The following is a 19,728-nucleotide window of genomic DNA, read 5'->3' as shown; positions in this document are numbered from 1 at the left end:
GGTTGACATGAATTATAAGGACTCTGCCTCCGGCGAACATGAAAAATGCGTTCACATATGTGCACGGTATTACTCCTTACGCGAGACATGTGTGTGTGTGTGTGTGTGTGTGTGTGTGTGTGCGCGCGCGTGAGTGTGGAGTGGCATCGAGGAAGCCGGAGGTCTCACTTGATGTGCTGATTTCGCTATTTTCTAGCGACGGACGACAGTGCAAAGCGCGTAGAGAAATGTAAATTATAATAGAAGTGAGATGAAACTGGAAAAAGATCTTTTCTGTCTGTACAACGATCTCACTCCATTACTAGAGAAAATAGGATCATTTAATATATGCATTACAATGTAAAAGAGGGTTTTAATTAGACATATTGCATTTTCGTTTAATACATTCGCGCGAGAGAGGCTCGCGGGAACCGACGTAGAATCCGGGGATCACTTGTATCGAAATTATTCTACGCTGTTCACCTCATTGCCCAGATATGCGCGGAATTTGCATTTCGCCAGTTTATGTTGTTCTTCTTTCAAGCGGCTTTTATCGGCGCGAGTCCCCTGTGTAACCGAAGGCCGGGACGAGAACCGATCACCGTCATTAAATTTCAAAGCGCAACGTGAGCGAGCATTACGAAGAGTATTTCGTATGCGCCAGGAAGCACCGCAAACTGTTGGAACGCGTATGTATGGTAGTTAGGACGCGCTGCCAGAAGATATTCAAAGCTGTTTCGAGGCGAGGCATGTGACAGCGGTTTCGGCTTGTCGCCGGAGGACCATGCGACATTGTCGCGCCGACAGAGAATTTGCAAACTGTACAATAGATTAGCAGTAGTTCGAGAGGGACTTAGACTCCGGAGAGCGAGCGCCGGAAGTTTAGAGGCTTAAAAACCATGAATCCAAGATTAGCCGGGCCCTTTCTGTTCTCAAGTGCGAGATCAATTATTTATCTCACGCCTCATCGGCGTATGTTGACGCGGCGTATCTTTCCCCACCTCTCTTCCCGCCTTTTCTCGCGTGCCACTTACATTATGCAAATCCGCGCAGTGTTTCCTTATATCGCGTATTACACGGCGTTCTCGTGATAGCGTCAAAGTAATCGCGCGCGAAGTCCTTGCATATCTCATCATACGCCCCGCGTAAGCGCATTATAATACGACGCCTCGCGCAAATTCGCGAAACTATTTTTCACGGACTATAATAAATAGCAAACGCGTGAGAAGCGAGAAGCGCGCGCCAAGCGATATTTGCGCCTAGTCAACTCTCCAAAATGGGATTTTATCTCGGCGGCCGAGAAGCCTGATTACCGTGGGAACGATGCGCCGATGTAGAAAAATCGGTAAAAGTTTGATTGTCGAATATGCACACGTATGTACGTATACATATGCCCGGCCTTATATTCTGCAGATTTGACTCTCTCTAGCGGAGAAGGAAGTAATTCCGCTGAAAATTATCACTGCCTCTGTGAGCTTAACGTCGCTCGTGTAACGAGGTAACCAGTGACGTCAATCGTCATCATCTATGTGCCATTTCTAAATTTTTCGATGGGCGGTATACGCGCGTATACCACTTTTAAAGCGCTTAAGCGATAGCGAGAAGACGGGTGCGGGCGGCAGACAGACGGTTTGCTGCCGATAAACTATATATTTGAAGCTGAAAGCCCTGGGAATCCCAGCGCAACGTGTCAGTGACAACTGGGAGCAATCTGAGAAATTCGCGCGGACTTTAATTCTCGCCCTTGTCTCTGCGTCTTCTAATTTGATAGGTATTCGACGGAATCCCATTAACGTCCTCGCCTATTCTTCCAGTAAAACAAACGAAATAAAATACCGTACAAAATTTTACGACTCAGATTACTTTGTTCCAATAACTTCTTGCTGCCGGATTCAAAAGGCAGGCTCGAATGGATTTGGGACAATTTCACAGAGTCCCGTATCAGTAATCGGACAGGGAAATCAATTGTGAACTAGGGCGGTAATGATGCGGAAGTGCTGAGAATTGTTTCAAGCAGAAATCAGCGTTCATTTATCTTGCGTTAATTCGCTTTTCCATTCTGCAATTTTTAAACTCGAATCTTGTGTATATATATACCGTTATCATTTGTGCCTGAATTTATCAAAAGTTTCTGTGTAAGAAGGGCTCTCGTTTGTATCATTTAATTGTCGTTAAAACGCATTTCTTATTAACGAAACGCGTTTTCTTGCTAAATAGCAATGATATTAGATTTTACTAGCTGATTAACTCACCTTGGTATCATTGTAAATGAGGCGAAGGTGAAAGCGCTTCAAGATGTTCAATTCATTGACACGGTCGACCGCCAATTTGGCCGCTTGAAGTTCTCTGGTTCCTTCCGGTCTCGGTACCGTCCCGTGCGTCATCTCAAAGAGACCCAAGATAGTTATAGTCGTCTTCTTCGTCGGTTTTGCACTCGTTACATCGATATCCGCGTTACTATACTCGGAATCGTTCTTGTCGCGCGTCGCGCTATCGAACTCACTGTCCGCGACGTTCGAGGTCACCGCGAGTTTTTTATCAGAATTGTACTCGATGTCCGAGGAACCCGACAAACTTTCATCCGATTCGTCGGTGCTACTGGGTAGCCACGACTCGTCGTAAGTATCATCCAGCTCGTCGTCCATTTCTGTCGTCTCCTCGTTGCTATTGTTCGCCTCGCGCAGCTCTACGACGCCGTCCTCGAAACCCGCGTCGTTCGTCTTGCGATGAAGCACATCTTCGCTAGGGCTCTTGGGCAGGTCGGAAAGCACCGTGGTACTCGGGTACCATGTGGATGCTTCCTCAAGCACGTTCTCCTTATGCGGACCGAAGTGTCGCCTGTCAAACTTTTCGACTTGCGACGGCACCCGCGCCGACTTGTGATTGATTTTTACGGGAAATTTCTGAGAGCCCTCGAAACCGGTGAAAGGCGCTTCGCTGTCGACGTTGATATCGGTATCGCTGCCGTTGCCAGCTGCCATCGATATATCGTTCACTTTCGCAAAAGGATCCTCGTTGGATTCCTCGCCCGCTTCGCCAAACTTTGTTATTCTAATCACCGATACGTCGTCATCGCTCGACGACTTGGAACACGCGACGTTACGACAATTCGCCGAGCGGATTTCCGCTCTATCGAGATCCAAGGGGCTGTCGAGGTATTCTGAGTCGTCGAGTTCGGCGTCGTCGGTCCGATTCTCGATTTCCGAAATTCCGTCGAGTTCGACCTGGTTCTCGATTGAGATGGTACCACCGACGTCGAAGTCATCGGCAACTGCATCAATCGCGATTGCATTGACGTCTGACTCGCTCGCGTTCGCATTCGCGCTCGCGAACTCATTACGAACACCATTTATTACGATACCGTCGCTCTCGCGAAGCCAGTCGGCCGAACTCTCAGATTTGCGTGTGCCGCCGCTTCGATCGTCAAGCGAATAGATATTGCGACGATCCAAATGAGTTTGCCTCGTGACCCAAATGCCGACGATCCCACGATCGCTTCGATCAGCCGCGAGATCGTCGCGGTGCTCCGCCAGTGCATCGTCGATATCGCGCTCGCTCGGTCGGCTTAAGATCTCGCTGCCGCGCAAATTTCGACGGGCCGCATAATCACTCATGCGTTCATTCGCACGATTAACGGGAGTTTCGGCGTATAAATTATCGGCGTTTAGACCCACTCGTTCCACTTCGAAATTGATTCCATTACGATCTCGTCGACTTCTCGTCGACTTCACCGTCGGATGACTGACACTTGGAGCCACGCGCGAATGCAGCCGATCGATCGGCGGAACTTCCATTAATGCGTCCTCGGCATCGCGATTGTGAGCGGCGGGGCTCTCGGCTAGATTGCCGGCACTTCGGCGGGATCTGTCTAAAATCATCAGGCTCCTCGCTTCATTATCGCTGTCGTGAAATTGGACTTCGTTCGCCGTGTAATAAGAAGCAACTCGAAGCGTCGGCGCCGCACCACGTCGCTTCCTGACCAGATTGCCCAACCAATTCTCCGCCGAGCTCTCCTCGCGCCGCTTCATACTTTGAAAACCGATTCCCTCGCGAACTCGACGAGTTTTCGCAGAACCACTTAAATGATCGTTAGACTTTCGTTTCGGATAATTGCTCGTAGATCCAGAACGCACTCGATCGCCGCGTCGATCGTTAACGCCGCTCGCGAGGATATCATCGTCGAGGTGAGCTCGTTTTTTCACTGACGGGTTGAAGCCATCGCGGTTTCTTTGAATTTTCAACGAATGCCCGGGATGATCGTCACTGGCCACATCGCTGGCACTTTGATCAGCCATGCTTGAAGCTTCGTTTTCGCGTTGCATCCATTCCGGGATCACTCTGGGAGCGTCGAGGTCTTTCCGCTCGGAGTATCTCTCTGCTTCAAGGTAACGGGGAAGCGCGCTTAGGTCACGGCTCTGGGGCCTAGTCTTCTCGTCACACGATAAGACTGTGCGGAGAGAGGTGAGGCCGAGAAGGAGGAGGGTCAGACAGCGGCGTGCCTGGAGGGCTTCTGAGGAAGAGAATAACAGGAGGAGACGAGAGAAATGCCACCGCGTGCGGACGCGCGTCATAATCAGTCGTCGATTCTGTGACGACTCGAGGCGCTCTTCCGGTTCCTCCTCATCTGCAAAAGACAAGAGACATCGTATCGTGAGTCCGAATAGCGAGACACACGTCAAATCGATGATGCGCGCCGCAGCAGTTGATGAAAATAAAAGGCTCTTTGCGGGTCGATTTTTATCAGGCTTGATTTTTACGCAATCTCAATTTAAAAATTCATTTAACGCAACGCAGCCTAATGAGAGCGTGACCGACACAACCTTTGTCTTGAAAACATGAAAAACCTCTAGCGGCGTGGAAAATTCTGGCGGCAGAACGAATCGCAAAATTTTCTCTCTTCGATGCGTTTTAAATAAAATCATTTATTGTTCGACTTTATTAATACTATTTAGAAAAAAGAACACGGTTATTGAGCGTCGCGTAAAACGATACAAAACCCCATATTTCTCCGCGCGCATTTGAAAGGACTAAAAACACTCGCGCTAAATGAAATTTATAGAAAACGTGAGCATGTATAAAACTGAAGTTTTCTGGAAAGAAAATATGAAAGGTGAAACAGTTGATTCGGCAGATTCGTTTTATATATAAAGAGATTTATTTCAACGATACTATCGACTTACTATAAAAATCGTGCCTTGGAAATGCTAGGCAACGATAGGCGAGTGGATGATTTGCTAATTAAAAAAAAGTCTGAATCCAGTAATGCACGTACATATTTTTTATTTTTTAATTATAATAAACAGCTTTAAAGTTATGCCGCTCCTGCCTTTATTAGACCGGCTGTATTAAACATAAATCATTTTCTGCAAATATTTTCCTCAGAAGTATCATCGAGCGCAATAGATTTAAACGGATAGACGTTCTTCGTGTACATGCGAAGTCGATATCGAACCCAATAGTTTTTATTACATTCCTCTTCTCTACCTCCCCGAGATCGGAAAAGTACTTGCGGATAAATCAGGTAACTCGCCGTACAGAGAAGTAACTCGCAAAACTATCTGAGCCTTTTGCTATTTATAGGTGAAAAGTTTATTCACTTGCGTTACAGATCCACCGCTCTCCACTCAGCATCAAAAGCTACCCCGTAACATCTCGCGTAAAAGTTTCGTGTCGTTTTTCTGCCGAGGTATTTTACATTTAATCCGCATTTCGCAAACTCTCACATTTAAGAATCGTTTTAAGGATCGTTTTAAGAATCACGTTAAGGATCGCACGTGTACAATACGCCCTAATTATACAGTTTATCGGAGGCACACGGGCGATCGTAATAAAGCACGCCCGTGTAATTGGAAAATAAAGTAATCTGCTAATGGAAATATTCATACGTAAATTCCCGATCGGCTAACCTGGATATATCGCCGGGCCGATTTTACACTTGGAAGATTCGATGATCTCAATTCCAAATATAATAGGCTTACGGGAATGAAATAATTTCATTAAATTGGCAAGCAAGGGCACAAATGAAATTCAGATGGAGGTATTACGTCCTAGGAAATATAATTGCGACACTGTATTACATTTACGGGCCACTTTGGGGCTTCTCTTTAATTACGCTAAGAATTTAAAGCTCGCTCTGTATCAGAGCTCGTTTAATCTCGTTTCTTTTTTTTTTACACAGATCTTACACTCACGCGCACCAAACGGGCGGTAATATGTAGGTTTAACGGTTAATTTGTATGTTTTATTTCTTAAATTGCACGAGAGAATTCGCTCGCACCGAGCAAAAAAATCAATAGAAGTACCAAAATTGTTACTATTAGGATATAATATCATTTTATAACGACATTCTGCAAACAGCGAAACGCGCGCAAACATCTAATAATGTTGAAGGGCATTCGAAAATATACCACGAGATTGCAAAAGAAAAGCACAGTCAGACTAAGCTGTCACAGTAATTTGATTTCCAATGGCAGGTAATGGGATCTCAAATGAGATTAGAGGAGTCTTCGGGCGCGTTTTATCTGCCTCGTTATTACGATGCCAAGTCGGGAGATAAAAAGTTATAAAATTTGTACTGTTGGCGCGACAATCTGGGGATCCGGTCGGAATAACGCTATTCATGTCTGTCTTTACGTTATACGAGCACCGGGCCGCAGGGAGATGAACATCTTTCGCAATTATGGCAAGCCGACGCTCGCAGGTAAATGTCCAGCGGCATTTACCGCCCCTTTGTCGCAGTCGAAAGATCCATTAAGACGTAATATAGTTACACGGTAGTATCGTGCTCTAGTAACGCTGTTAGCTCCAAACTCTGTTATGAAGGCGCACGAAATGTTTCGAAGCGCGCGGCTCCATCGACCCTTCTTCTTTCTCTTCATCTTTTTATATCGAGGGGAAGGAATTCGGGAATTAATGGCATGTAAGCACGATATCGCATCTTGTAATTTTGTCACGCTACCCTCCTCGATTCGGATTAGAAGAGAGATTTTGCGAACGGCGCCCCGTCGAAAAAAAAAGAAAAAGAAATGATTCGCTCGTTTAGCGAAATCTACGTTCGCTCTCACAAACTCAAAAACTTTGTCGCGCAATCTGTTTAATGTTGGCGCAATGTGGGCATAACCACGGTACTAGAATCGCAAAAGGTGGCTTAACGGGCTGACTAATTTTTCACTCGGGCAATGAAATTGTTGACCTCGCTTAAATGTTTTAAATACACATTACACAACTCGACCACAGCGATATAACAAGCTAAAACAACACGACAAATGCAATTAAATTCACGCATATATTACGATGACTTAGGTAATCTGTTGCCGTTTCAGTCTTTTATTAAATAAAATGTTTAGAAGGTGTTCTTTACAAAAGCAAATAAAAATTAAACAATTAAAAATTAGATTATTAAATTATATTTAAAAAGTCTTCTCTTTCTCTATTTCTCTTTTCCCTCAACAATGTCCAGTTCCATCTATCATACTGTTTTTATTTCCATTACAATTAGATGATATTGTACATGTATATGTATATAAACGCATATAAAAAAATCTGAAAGCTCGACACACATACTGTACATCAGATTTCAAATAAAGTTAATATGAACCGGTGACAGCTAACGAAAAGAATGATAAATGACTGAAAAACATTAACGTCGGAAATACCGGCAGGGAAGAATATATTTTTCTTTTGTAAATACATTTTTCTGCTTGCAATCGACTATTAACTTAAATATCGCACGACCTTTCCCTATTTTTCCTTTTAATTCCGAATATAAAGTTGGTGCGTTAGTAGAAAGTTAAACCTAAAATAATCTTAATTCTAAAATTTAAGCATATCTAGAATCTTAAACTGATAACTAATCTAATATAAGAGAGTGTACGAAAGTCTAACGACACCTGGTGTTTCCACCCGTGCGTGCTCACTTTTTAAATTGAACACATTAATCAATTTTAACACCTTTCGCTATAGCAAACACAATTTCATTTGGTCGTGCGCTATTAATCATGATCAATACCCTCTTCTTTTCTTCCCGTCGATCTTATAAATCATTTTATATTTATGAAGCACATTTCTGGACTATGTCATTATTTACTACCCGTCGGCTATTATCTTACTCCTACAATAAAACTGGGTTTATTTTGACGTTCCGCCGCGACAAGCGAAAGGGTGGCGCCGATACTCCTCTACGGACGTGCCGGTTGACACAGGAGCGGAAGATGTGAAGTCTCGCAGTAGGGTAGATATCCGTCGGACCTGACCTACCGTAAATTGCGGTGGTACGTTCCATGTATGTCTCGGTAAAGGGTGGGCGGATGATTCGATTCGAACGGAGAGACGATGAGTGATGTGTTATAGGATGGATAGTTCCGGCATTTCCTATACATCCTGTCCATACCGGAAGTCATTGGGGGGATACGTGAGATGTGTCTGATCAAGAAGCGTCTCAGATACCTCCTGGTGTCCGTGGCAATGATAACACGAAGCCGGAAACGCTTTCAGATTGCGAAATTTGCATATTACTTGCACAAATCATTTTCAAGTCATTGCCATTGGAGACTTTAGAAAAGCTATCATCGCTGCAAAATTGATCGTTACATATTATCGTGACTGTTATTCGAGATGCAATTATCAAATGTGAAAATCCGAAGAAATTTAAGTAAGAATTTAATAAATAAATTATTATGGTGAGAGTTTGTGCTATCTCTGGAATTTAGAGTCTCTAGAGGAATTTCTTTGAAATTATGTGTGGGACGTGAATATTGGCTTCTCGAACATCTACTGGCATTGAAAACTTGCTGTGATAAACTAGATCAGTGAAACAGACAACAATGAAATTGAATATTTATTACGACATATCAAGTGTACATTTTATAATTGGACGATGTTATACTTCAATACAGAATCAAACTCTTTGTGCTTTATGTACATTAATCAGAAATTTTATCTAATTTGCCATTGACATTTATCTTGTTAAAACAGTTTTATTGGCCATTATAATGTTATTCTTTATACATAATGTGTTTCTCGTACGACAAAATCTCTCGCAAGCAATACAATACGTAACGGATAATGGAAGTAACCAAGCAACTAAAAGACGAAGGAAATGCAAAGAAGCCGGATGAGAAAAGGTTAAGAGGGATGAAGAGATCCAGACGTTTAAGTAACCTGCAGAGAACTCCATTCTCCTTAACGATTGTAAGAGAAACATCTCAGAAAATTACTTTTTGTTAAGCAGTTAACGGCGGATTGAAAGTAAACCTAGAAAAGATTCTGTTTTATTTGTGACTCGTTTTATTTGTCAGTCAGTAAGAATCGTAATTTTTATAATACTTGGATTGCATTTTTAATTTATATTCTTGTAAACTGTGTCACGTTCAATTAATTTTGATTAATCTTATAAATAAATAATACTCTGATTTTATATGATTAAATGTAAATTGTGTAACTTTTAATATATATATGTACAATATATTATTGTCGGTTAAATGTTATTCAAATGTTATTTAAATTGAAACCGCAAAACGGACGTGACTTGATGCTTAATGCAGAATGTTTTGATAGAATGATATGTTCCAATCTCTAAACTTCTCGATAGACAAATGTGGTGTATTTCAAACAATATCTCTATAGAAACAGTAGACAAACCGACATGTACCTGAGATTAAATTTGAACTTACGGAAACGTAAATTTTGTCAAAGTTAGTCAGATAATTATGGATTACAAGTTGAAACAGTTTCACTTCTCGATTCCTTGTTTCGCATAATAAGTGCTGTTTTGCGAGCTGATTGACATCTGTTTCGACATTATTACGCTTGAGTCACTTGAGTGCGCGAATCAGTGGAATTATTTCGAATTGATACGTCGAAGATTGCCAGCGTTAAGTTATCTCCGTCCAATTTGCAGCTTTGGATACATTTCGCATTCTAATTCGCTGTTAACTGAATCGTTATTTATGAGAAGCTGCATAATCGATTGATATATATTTTACATGCCAACAATATTGCACTTGGATAATTTAAAGTTATCTAGAGGAAGATGAAATAAATTACAAGTAAATGTATCTTAGAAAAACTGAAAACGATTTAATTTTAATTTATCTTTAAAAGATAAAATTATATATAATTTTATCTAAACAATTTTCAGACATAATATCGCTATTGAACAAAACAATTTAGAATATAGAAACTATATGTTCATATTTTTATTTCTGAATCTTATTTCTTAAAAGTAAAAGTTCTTTAAACAAATAATTTAATCTGACAAAAGATATTTTTCTTCAGATTTGAATCAACGCAAGTAGAAATCAAAGTTAAAAATAAAAAAAAAGATATAACTAACGTTATATATAATGACTGATAAAATTCTTTGTAAAAATTTTTGAACTTATAGTTTTGACGCAATTTTTATATTGCGTTACTATTGTTCTATTTACGCTGCAATTTACGCTGCGTTCCGATATACACTGCTGGTATTAAAAATCTCTACTACTACTACATACACACACACACACACACACACATGTACGTGTATGTATGTATGTATAGATTTTCAATATTGACAGTGAATTTCAAAACACAATCCTGCTGTTATCACTTTGAAAAATTCTCCTGTTAGAATAACGCGATGGCTAAGAACAATATTTCATTTTCGTTATTGTCCACATTATTTTACATAATTTGAGAAAGATAATATTTTATTATTTAAGATAAATATGAAGATAATTTACATTATAATAATCTAGACAAAAATAAAATAAAATAATTTCTTTAAAAGATGGTTATCCAGATAATTTTATAATTTCGTATTATTGCGGCATAATTGCGTGTCAATGATATCCGACGAGCGATATTGTTTTCGTTCAAGAAATTGGGAAGGCGACAAACTGCTGCCGAGGAAATCCATGATAGTATTATTGGATTTTAACGGCTATCTTCCATGCTATGCGAGCGCGAAAGTTTTTAGCGCAGTTTGCTTCAAAATACTAGAAGATATTGAGTTTCCCGACGTAGACGGGATCATGTCAACCGAAGTTTCAGGTGAAGCGCGCGTTTTCTCTCACGCACGAAGCACTACAAGGAAAATCTGAGAAGGACGTATGACCCTCAAGTTCGTCGAGGTCTTAATTTTCAGCGAAAGAAAAGCTCGCAGAGTTAAAGAAGAAAATGATTGCAAGGGCGTAGGTGACTTTGCAAGATGCTCTTTTTAGTGACAGATTACGTGAAAAACGCCAGTAAACACGAAATTTATTCCTTGAAAGAAAAAAAGAAGCGATGATATTTTATTAGTTACTGATGCATGTTATCAGTCACTGATACAGCTAATCGAATCAGTTACATCGAAACACCTTTCCCTAAGAAATAAAAACACGCTAAAAAAGATTATGTAAATTCGTTTGAAAAGTTACACTTTGAACGTGTTCCTTTTACCGACAGAATTGCACAATGTTTACAAAATAATTCATTTTTTACATAATTTCTCTACCTGCAATTATAGTTACTATTTAATGCGGCGCGTCGAAGTACGTTCTGTATCACAAAATATTAATGTAAACAATTTGCTAATTGCTGAGAATACAAAGTAAAGCTGCCCTCGGACATCCGTAAACTGCGACGCGTTAGTATCATCGATCATTAAACGTAGTGCAGACGCGTTGTCGTTGAGAAACATCCGTTAAAAAGCGCCTTTGATAAACGGATTTCAGAGTACGAGGGGAGATCGCTTTAAATACCGAGTATTTATTGCGCGACGGGTAAAGCCGTGATTTGCCAAAGTTGTTAACGTCGGCGTTCTGGCTGCTTTAAGGTGCGCAGCTTGAAAAGGTGAAGTAAAGCGGATAAGCACGCGAATTACCGTAAAGTTGTGCGGCATTCCTCTCCTGGCCACATTTCTCTTGCGCACGGTTTCACCAGAAATTGATTCCGACGGTCTCTTTGCCAACTTTCATATAGGCGGGATCCCTTCCGATTGCTCCGCTGCCGCGTTTAAACTCAAGCTCGGCTGTTTGCCGTTTTTAACGGGGGTACAACGGGGATTAGCATTCGGCGATCTGGCCACTTGGCGCGATTAATCGTTCGGCCGTTTCCGGGAAAGTGTCACTGAAACTCTTCATCACAGCGCGTCCAATTTATGTGTATCGCGCGACACATTCAATTTACCCACGGACGGATCGTCCAATCGAGCTTCCGCCCTTTGATCCCGCTAGATCGCCCTCTCTGATTGTTCTACGGCAGCGATTGTATTCCAGGATTATCTCGACACTCGCCGGCTGGTATCGTTGTAACTAAATATTTTCGCAGCACTCTCGAGCATCAAGATTGTCCCGAGCGATTAAAACAGCGTAATCAACTAAACTGAATCAGCTGGACTCTCATAGTCGGAGGCAACGCGTCGCGCGTCGGACAAACGTGCGAAGCTGTACATTCCGAGTGATGCGGAGGCGAAAGAAGCAATCTTTCATGAGTTCTTAGTTGCCCCGCGTTACTCGTTTTTCTCGCAGATGTCAAACCCTCGGAACAACAGTCGTCTTAGTCGCGGCGAAGTGATTCACAGTGCACTGGCGATACCGTCATCGGAAAGATTAGTACACAGCCGCAGTTCTCCGCGCTCAATTTGGCGGGTAAATTAATGAAATGACGCATCCTGTTCCTGGAGCTTGTTTCAAACATGACGCGTGTGTTTCCGTCTAAATCGCTAACTATCATTTATTGACTTTTTTTTCCCCTTCTTTCCCTCTTTCTATCTCTCGATGACGCGGTAAAGTGGCAGATCTATTTTTTTTCCTTTTTTTTTTTTTCTTTCACGACGAATCACTTCGCTTTCCGTGGTGCAAACTTCCTCGGGGATGCTCGCGTAGGCTGGCGGGTGTCTCTCGGTACCGCTCTTGCTCAGAGCGATGCACCGCGAAGGAGCAACCGCGTCGCGTGGTGGCGGTCCGCGCACTGTTGCCCCGTAATATTCGCCAACCCTTGTCTGCCAGGAGGAGTTTTAGCGGCGGTATCGGCTAACGCGCAGCCGCCCGTGCTTCCTACGACCCTACGCTTGAATAAACGAAAGAGGAAGCCCTGCGGTCTCGGCTCTCCGCAGGGCGCAAGATCCTCGTGTAGATCGTAGATCCCTTTTTTAATCTCGCTCACGGAGCGTAGTTCCCAACATTTTGACACTGGAGCATTCGGTCGAACACATGGAGCGTCGCTCGACACCCTTCATGCAAAAAAATGTTTGTTTCAATCGACCGCAAATGGTTCTTTCTTTTTTCATCGCTCTTTGAAGTTTTGGGACTTTCATAGCTTGATATTATATTCTAGGGGCGAGTTTATATTCCGTCGAGAGGATAAATTATTAATGGATGCGATTAATTCTGGGTTAGGATTTTGAGCTGTAATGTATGGAATGTAGTTAATAATTTGTAGAATTCTATGTAATAATAATCACTCATCATATTCAGATATTACTACCATTCAGAAATACAGCACTGCAAATAACGATTGTTACCTTTATTATAAAAATTTCAATTTATCGTACGCTTTATGATCACTAAAAACTATTAAAACTTAAATCATTTTCTCTTTAATTAATGAGCCAATTTCTTAATTAATGCCTAGAAACGGATAAAATGAATGAAGTTGTATTAGAGATGTACAGAACATCATTTGCTATTCGGTAAAAGCTTTCACCTATATTTTCAACGGATGACTCCCTAAATGTCTCGATGGAACTCCTCAATTATCACAATCACCTTGAAAGCTTTCTTTCTTAATCTCACGGCAATTAAAGAGTTATCCTACTTGACCGGCTTGAAAAATGGACATTCTTTAGGGTTAAATTAAAAATATGATCAATTATTATTATAATTTGGCACTTTAAAAATATATATATTTAATTTGTATTTTGTACATTTTATTAAAAAAATATTAATAATTAGAATCCGCGTAAATCGTAACTTTGGGCATTGGAAAATGTTTACAATTTTGTCATTTTGGTTTTAAATAAAAAATAAATATGTTTTGTAAATTATAGAGTATTCCTTATCGTGTAACAAAGCATTTTTCCACTTTTTTTGCAAACTGACAAAATAAGTGTTTAAATTTTTACCTAATTTTTTTGGTACAACAAATGTTAATAACATTTTGGATACAAAAAATTTTATTAACAAAAGCCTTAATTAGGCGGTAACTATTGCTTTCTTAAATGTTTGGTTAAAATTTCAAGTTAATTTTATAGAAAGACGTTCTGCTATTTATTAGTAATGCAATAATTTCAGAAAAAGAAATCATAATTACATTTTGTAAACAAGTTTTCTGCAATCAGTATTTCTTGCTAAACATTATATTTACATTATTTTGTAAACTATAATTATCTTTCAAAAGAAATGTTCTATTTTAGATAGTATATTATAAAAAATTTTTTAACATATCTTATTAAAAAAATAAAGTTAAAAATCTTTTGCAATACTAATAATAATGCATTTATTAAATATTTCTTTCAAAATACACATTATTGTGAGAAATGATCATAATTACATTTATGAAAAAATTGTTTATTTGTCTTTCTTAAAAAATTGTTTATTTTTTAAACAACAATTAAAGTAATGCAAAAATTTATTATTTATCGAAATAATAATCTTTATTATAGTTTAATAAAAAAAATTTGTTTTATTAAAATCATTATTTTTTTTAAATTATTTCTGTAATGTAAAAATTAAAACTTTATGCATAAAATTAATAACTTTTACAATACAATAATAATTTAAAGAACTTTTGATATTAATCAAACATATTTTTACAATAAAACGACAATTAAAAAAATAATAGATTTCAATACTCTAATAACTGAAAAAAAATTATTAAGTTTTGCAAAGTTTATATGATTGCAATTATCAGTTATTGCTACTAGCAATTTTTTGCAATACTCTGCGTATTGCAAAAGAGTATTAATGATATAAAAATCATTACATAGAATAGTTCTATAACATTTACTTAGACTTATTTTTACATTTGCATGTTGAATACCAAAATTATATCTTAAAAGAAATTTTTAAAATAACTATTTCTATTATAGTAGCAGCTTGTTCCTTATATTTAGAATTAATAAAAATAACACTATAAAACATTTACAAAATTAATACAAAATTTGTATTATGTATTTATTGCTAAAGTTTAAGTTGCGTTTGTTTAAATAACGGTTTTTTCTCGTACCTATACGGCCACAAATTATATTATTATTAAATAATTTTTTTTTAGAAAAAATTGTTTTTGTATATTAAATAAATTGCTAAACATTCCAATTACAGCCTGAGACATTATGTGCATACACCGTTTTGAGAAATAGTTTCAAGGAAAACGCGACAACTTAAAATTTGATAACTTGATATCATGCAGTTTTTTATGTCTTACCGTTAATTATCTCTGCTTTATAAAACAGATCTTCCTCTTTATATGCAGCATCTTTTAAAACTGCTCTGCTTCTTTGTCGCTTTGTCTATTGTGCTCAAGAAAAGCGACAAGAGACTTGTATAGAATGTTGTGCCATTTAGGTCTTCAGGCATGCGCAGATACGCGACTCCACTTCAAATGCTGTAACTCGCAAAATACTTAGAATATCTATTTGGGATTTTTTGCATATTAATTTTAAAACTTCAAACCATTTTTTAAAGCATAACAAATTTTTTCAGATTTTTTTAAATTTGAAAATGTCAAAGCAGTGTAGAATGTTAGAAATATTGATTATAAAAAGAGACTGAGAATAAGAGTGAGCCTGAGAGTGAGAGAGTGAATGAGCGAGAAAGAGAAAGATGGAGAAACCAAAAAAATGAAGATAGAGTTGCGAGTATGAGATGCGGCGTCCGACAGAGCAAATCGGCATTGTTTTCTAAGCGAGAATCAGCGTTTGATAAGAAGGATCGGCGTCATTAAATTAATAGGTTCAGCATTGTCCGCGATTGGTTGAAAGAGTCGGCGACGTCGCGGGTGAAATTAGCGACGTTCGGCGCCGTTTGACAGCTGCGTCTTAAGGTGCAATTTCACGTAAATATAATATCCAGACATTTACTCTCACACTACCGAAATTATGGAGATTTATGGAGAATTATGGGAAATTATGGGAAATTTCGGTAGAGTAGGAATAAATATCTAGATATTATAACTACGTGAAATCGCACCTTTAGCGACATTGGAAAACAATTTTCGAAAAACGTATGTATGTATATACAGTGCGGTGCAACGATTCGAAGAGCCTAGTAGATGGCTGACTTACCGACGCTACAATCTAATAGCGATTTCGGCTGGGGCGCACCGGTGTGCCACCTTATCGGTGGCACACAAATTGGCTCCGACTATTTTCTCAGGTCCATTTTGTGTACAACCAATATGCACTTGTAAAGTGTATCGAGCCCAGACGAACACGCGGCACCATTGAAAAACTGCATTATTTGACTGGCCAAACACAAAAGTTGCACCGACACCTGAAATGTGCAACCGGTGCGCCCCAGCCGAAATCGCTATAACATTATACAGTATAAGTTAGACTGTGGCGTCGGTAAGTCAATCATCTACTAGGCTCTTCGAATCATTGCACCGCACTGTACAATACATGTGTCCATCCGAGAGATATAAGAAGCGCGTGAGCGAGAGCCGGACGGTCTGAGATTCTGAGAGTCCAAAGAGCTACAGAGAATTTCGAGCGTTTATTGTAGAATATACACTTGCGAATAAAGTTTATTATACTTACTATCTCTAGCCCACAATTGATCTCACAATAACTCCTTACGTTCGTCTCGGTGCAATTAGCCGCGTAATGAGTTAAGTGGTCTCTTTCAAAAGTTCCGTAGGTCGCTGCGGACAAAATCAATTAGGCAATAAACCTTATTCTTCTCGACCATGCTCAAATCCGTCCGTGACAATAAAGTACGTTGATCGACGCTTTATGTACGCACGACGGCTCTGAGTAGTTTACGTACGCATCATACCGCTCTTCAAATTCCATAAACCTCGTTCGGAGTTTGAAGGACGATAAGAGCGCGGCGGCATTTCTCTCTGCAAGTTTCGCCTACTTTATTCTGCCAATAATTTACTCGTAGCGAGAATAAAGGAGCCGCGCGGCCCCTCACCGGAGATGCATTCGTCTAATCTCTCAGAAATGAGCCGTGGGAGCTCTTTGAATTGTTCCCCACCTCCCTCCCCCTCCCCCTCCCCATTTCATTCGCAGCTATACTTTCCATGACTGAAGTTTTGAATTGACTCCGAGCGACACAAACAACGGACCTCGATTGTTCTTGAAGAGTTTGCTGCAATCAATGAGGATGCAGTTCCTGTTTAATGAGTAAACGAAACCGCTGGCGTGTCGAAATGCTATAAGGCATTTTAACAACCTTTCGGATGTTGAAATGTGTTATTTCTCCACGGGGCAACTCAAGTAATTAATATCCTTAAAAGGAGTAGTAATTTGCAAAGCGTAGTCGGGCTTTACATTACGGAGGATTTCAAAATACTATAGAATGAATTATGCGGGAAACAGAATAGAATAAGATATTCATTTTTTTTTGTCCGGAGAACAAAAACGCGTGTAATACAGGTAAATACTGCATTGTGCCGAAATATTGTGTAAAACAACATTTAAGCAACAATTCTTCGCGACCCAACATTTAAATTGAAATTTTCTGTATACAAAATTCGCGTTTGGTTTAGAATGCGAAACGTAATTGTGTATGTAAATTAAGCCAAACCTCGTGCACGAATATTTGCTCGAATAAATAACTTTCTCGACAAGAAACCACTCTCGCGTCATTCTCAAAGAAATCATCAGTCATCAATCCTCCATCACCATTTCGAGTCAAAGAAATCGCTTGCATCGATGGCATACCTCTATAGTATACGTTACGGCGTATTGTCAGCAAAATTGCACTCGCTCCTATTAATAAGATTATAAATTGCAATTTCGCGTCACCTTTCGGTTAACATAATGCGCTGAGTGATTCGTACGACAATGGAAAACCGTGTGTGGCTTACAGTAGCCTAACTGTCGTATAGAACCGCGTCTTTGTTGCCGCGTTATTGGCTTCCTCGGAATGAATCGTTTCCGAAATGGACCGAAATGGACCGAATGATTAAACAGGGTCGGAAAATAGAATTCTCAAGACTACTCTTCCCCCCCCTCTCTCCCCCCAAAAAAAGAGCGACGCGCGAAGTAGCTCGAGAGATCTTCCGTTCGAGAAATTAATTACCGAATCGATTTGATCGCCGCGAAGATCTCTTAGTGGTCTTCCTCGGATAAACGCCATTAGATTTTTATCCGCAACGATTAAATGGCGCCTTTAAGATACGACCTGCGCTAAGTATATGTATTGCTTCCAGGATCTCCTAGGATTTCATTAGCGAAGGCTGCCGATGGTATCGATTCTGCCCCCGCGTTCACAGTCCACTTTCGATTACGGGCGGTGCTCAGCGCAGTGGAAGGGCGCGTGATCTGCCGTCCGGCTCTGTTAATTGGATTCGTTGCCGTTTCTAAATCTTACGAAGCAACGGCTAAAATATGTCAAGTGCAATTATACGGGGACGAATTTTCCGGGGTCTTCTCTCTCTCGTCCTTGGACGCGTCTTCTTCAAGAGAGCGGGGAAGATCGATCGAGTTTAACGTTTCTGTTTTGCTCCCGATTGGCCATATAAAGCGATTACGTTGGTCCCTTGAAGAGAAGGCAGGGCAAGGATAACGGTAGACGGCCGGTTCATCGGATAATACCCTTTGTGTCGCTTCTGAACTTGCAGGAGTTCAATTTGCTGGGTATGCTTCGTACACTATGGGTATGGCCATGTAGACCGGCCCGCACGTGTGTCCCAATCCTTACACAACGAACTGACGATGGAGCGATTATTCATAACGCCGCCGGGTGGCACGAAATAGGTCGAATTATTCAGCAGTCGTCCAGCGTTTGGAAATACCTCCGGTCAGACGTAATTGTTGGCCGGTTCAAATTTTATCTCTGAACTAAGCAGATATTCAGCGCACACAGCGCCTTCATAGCTTTAATATTTGCGAAGATTAATGTAATGCAAAGTATGCAAAAATGTTACTGTTACCGTGCAAAGTTTAAAGCAAGAAGCTTCCCTTATGATAGACGTAAACGGGAAGGAAACTTCACTACACTTGTTAATTGAGAATCTGACGGGCACTTGCATACGCATCCACGTGTATTGGCTATTTTGAATCAAGGTCTCCTCTCATTGGATTAAAAACCTCGATAGAGTGAAAAACATCGATGCAATACGTGCATGGTTGGCAGAATAATAGGACAATTGCATAATAATAGACCCGTTCGAACTAGTTCAAATTTATTGCATCTAGTTTCAAGTTAGGACTACCCGATTACATCGAATCCCAGTGGCGAAAACGGAGAAATTCCCCGAACAGCATATCTCAGACGGTGAGCTCGCGCTAGGTGCCAAGAATATCATTTCCCGCTGTATGCTCCGAACACCTAATACCTTCGTTGATCGTTTATCGTTGCGGGCCCGATAAGACGATCCGCGCGGTACGTGCAAATGCGTCCATTGAATGAATTGATTATGTAACTATAGATACACGTTCTCGGTAACTATTAAAGCTTATTACACGTCTGATATTCGTATGTTGGCTTGCAAGCATAATTCGTGTTCTAATAACAGGAAAATAGACATTGATATGTCTATTATTTTACGAATCAACAAGTTTTCGAGTTTTTAATTTAAAATTAAGATATAAATCTGTATATACAGATATTTATA

At 40.1% G+C, this 19,728-nt stretch overlaps 1 protein-coding gene across 3 annotated transcripts in view; it reads right to left on the bottom strand.

Moving 5' to 3' along the window:
• Window positions 1-12,953, bottom strand: part of LOC105207541 — an 82,426-nt gene extending 69,473 nt beyond the window's left edge. For 2 of the 3 annotated variants that reach the window (XM_026136305.2, XM_026136306.2), the window contains exons 1-2: window positions 11,825-12,947; window positions 2,232-4,603 (exon numbers count right to left, since the gene is read on the bottom strand). In XM_026136305.2, coding sequence (XP_025992090.2) covers window positions 2,232-4,550 — 2,319 coding nt within the window. In that variant the 5' untranslated portion in view covers window positions 4,551-4,603; window positions 11,825-12,947. Of the gene's footprint in view, window positions 1-2,231; window positions 4,604-11,824 lie in introns of all 3 variants that reach the window. The other variant, XR_005574915.1, reaches the window with a different exon arrangement.
• Between the last annotated feature and the right edge of the window lie 6,775 nt (window positions 12,954-19,728).

The sequence above is a fragment of the Solenopsis invicta genome, chromosome 5 (genome assembly GCF_016802725.1).
Source record: "Solenopsis invicta isolate M01_SB chromosome 5, UNIL_Sinv_3.0, whole genome shotgun sequence".
Classification (NCBI taxonomy): Eukaryota; Metazoa; Arthropoda; class Insecta; order Hymenoptera; family Formicidae; genus Solenopsis; species Solenopsis invicta.
Note: the sequence above shows the minus strand (reverse complement) of the source record. Positions and strands in the feature narration are given on the sequence as shown.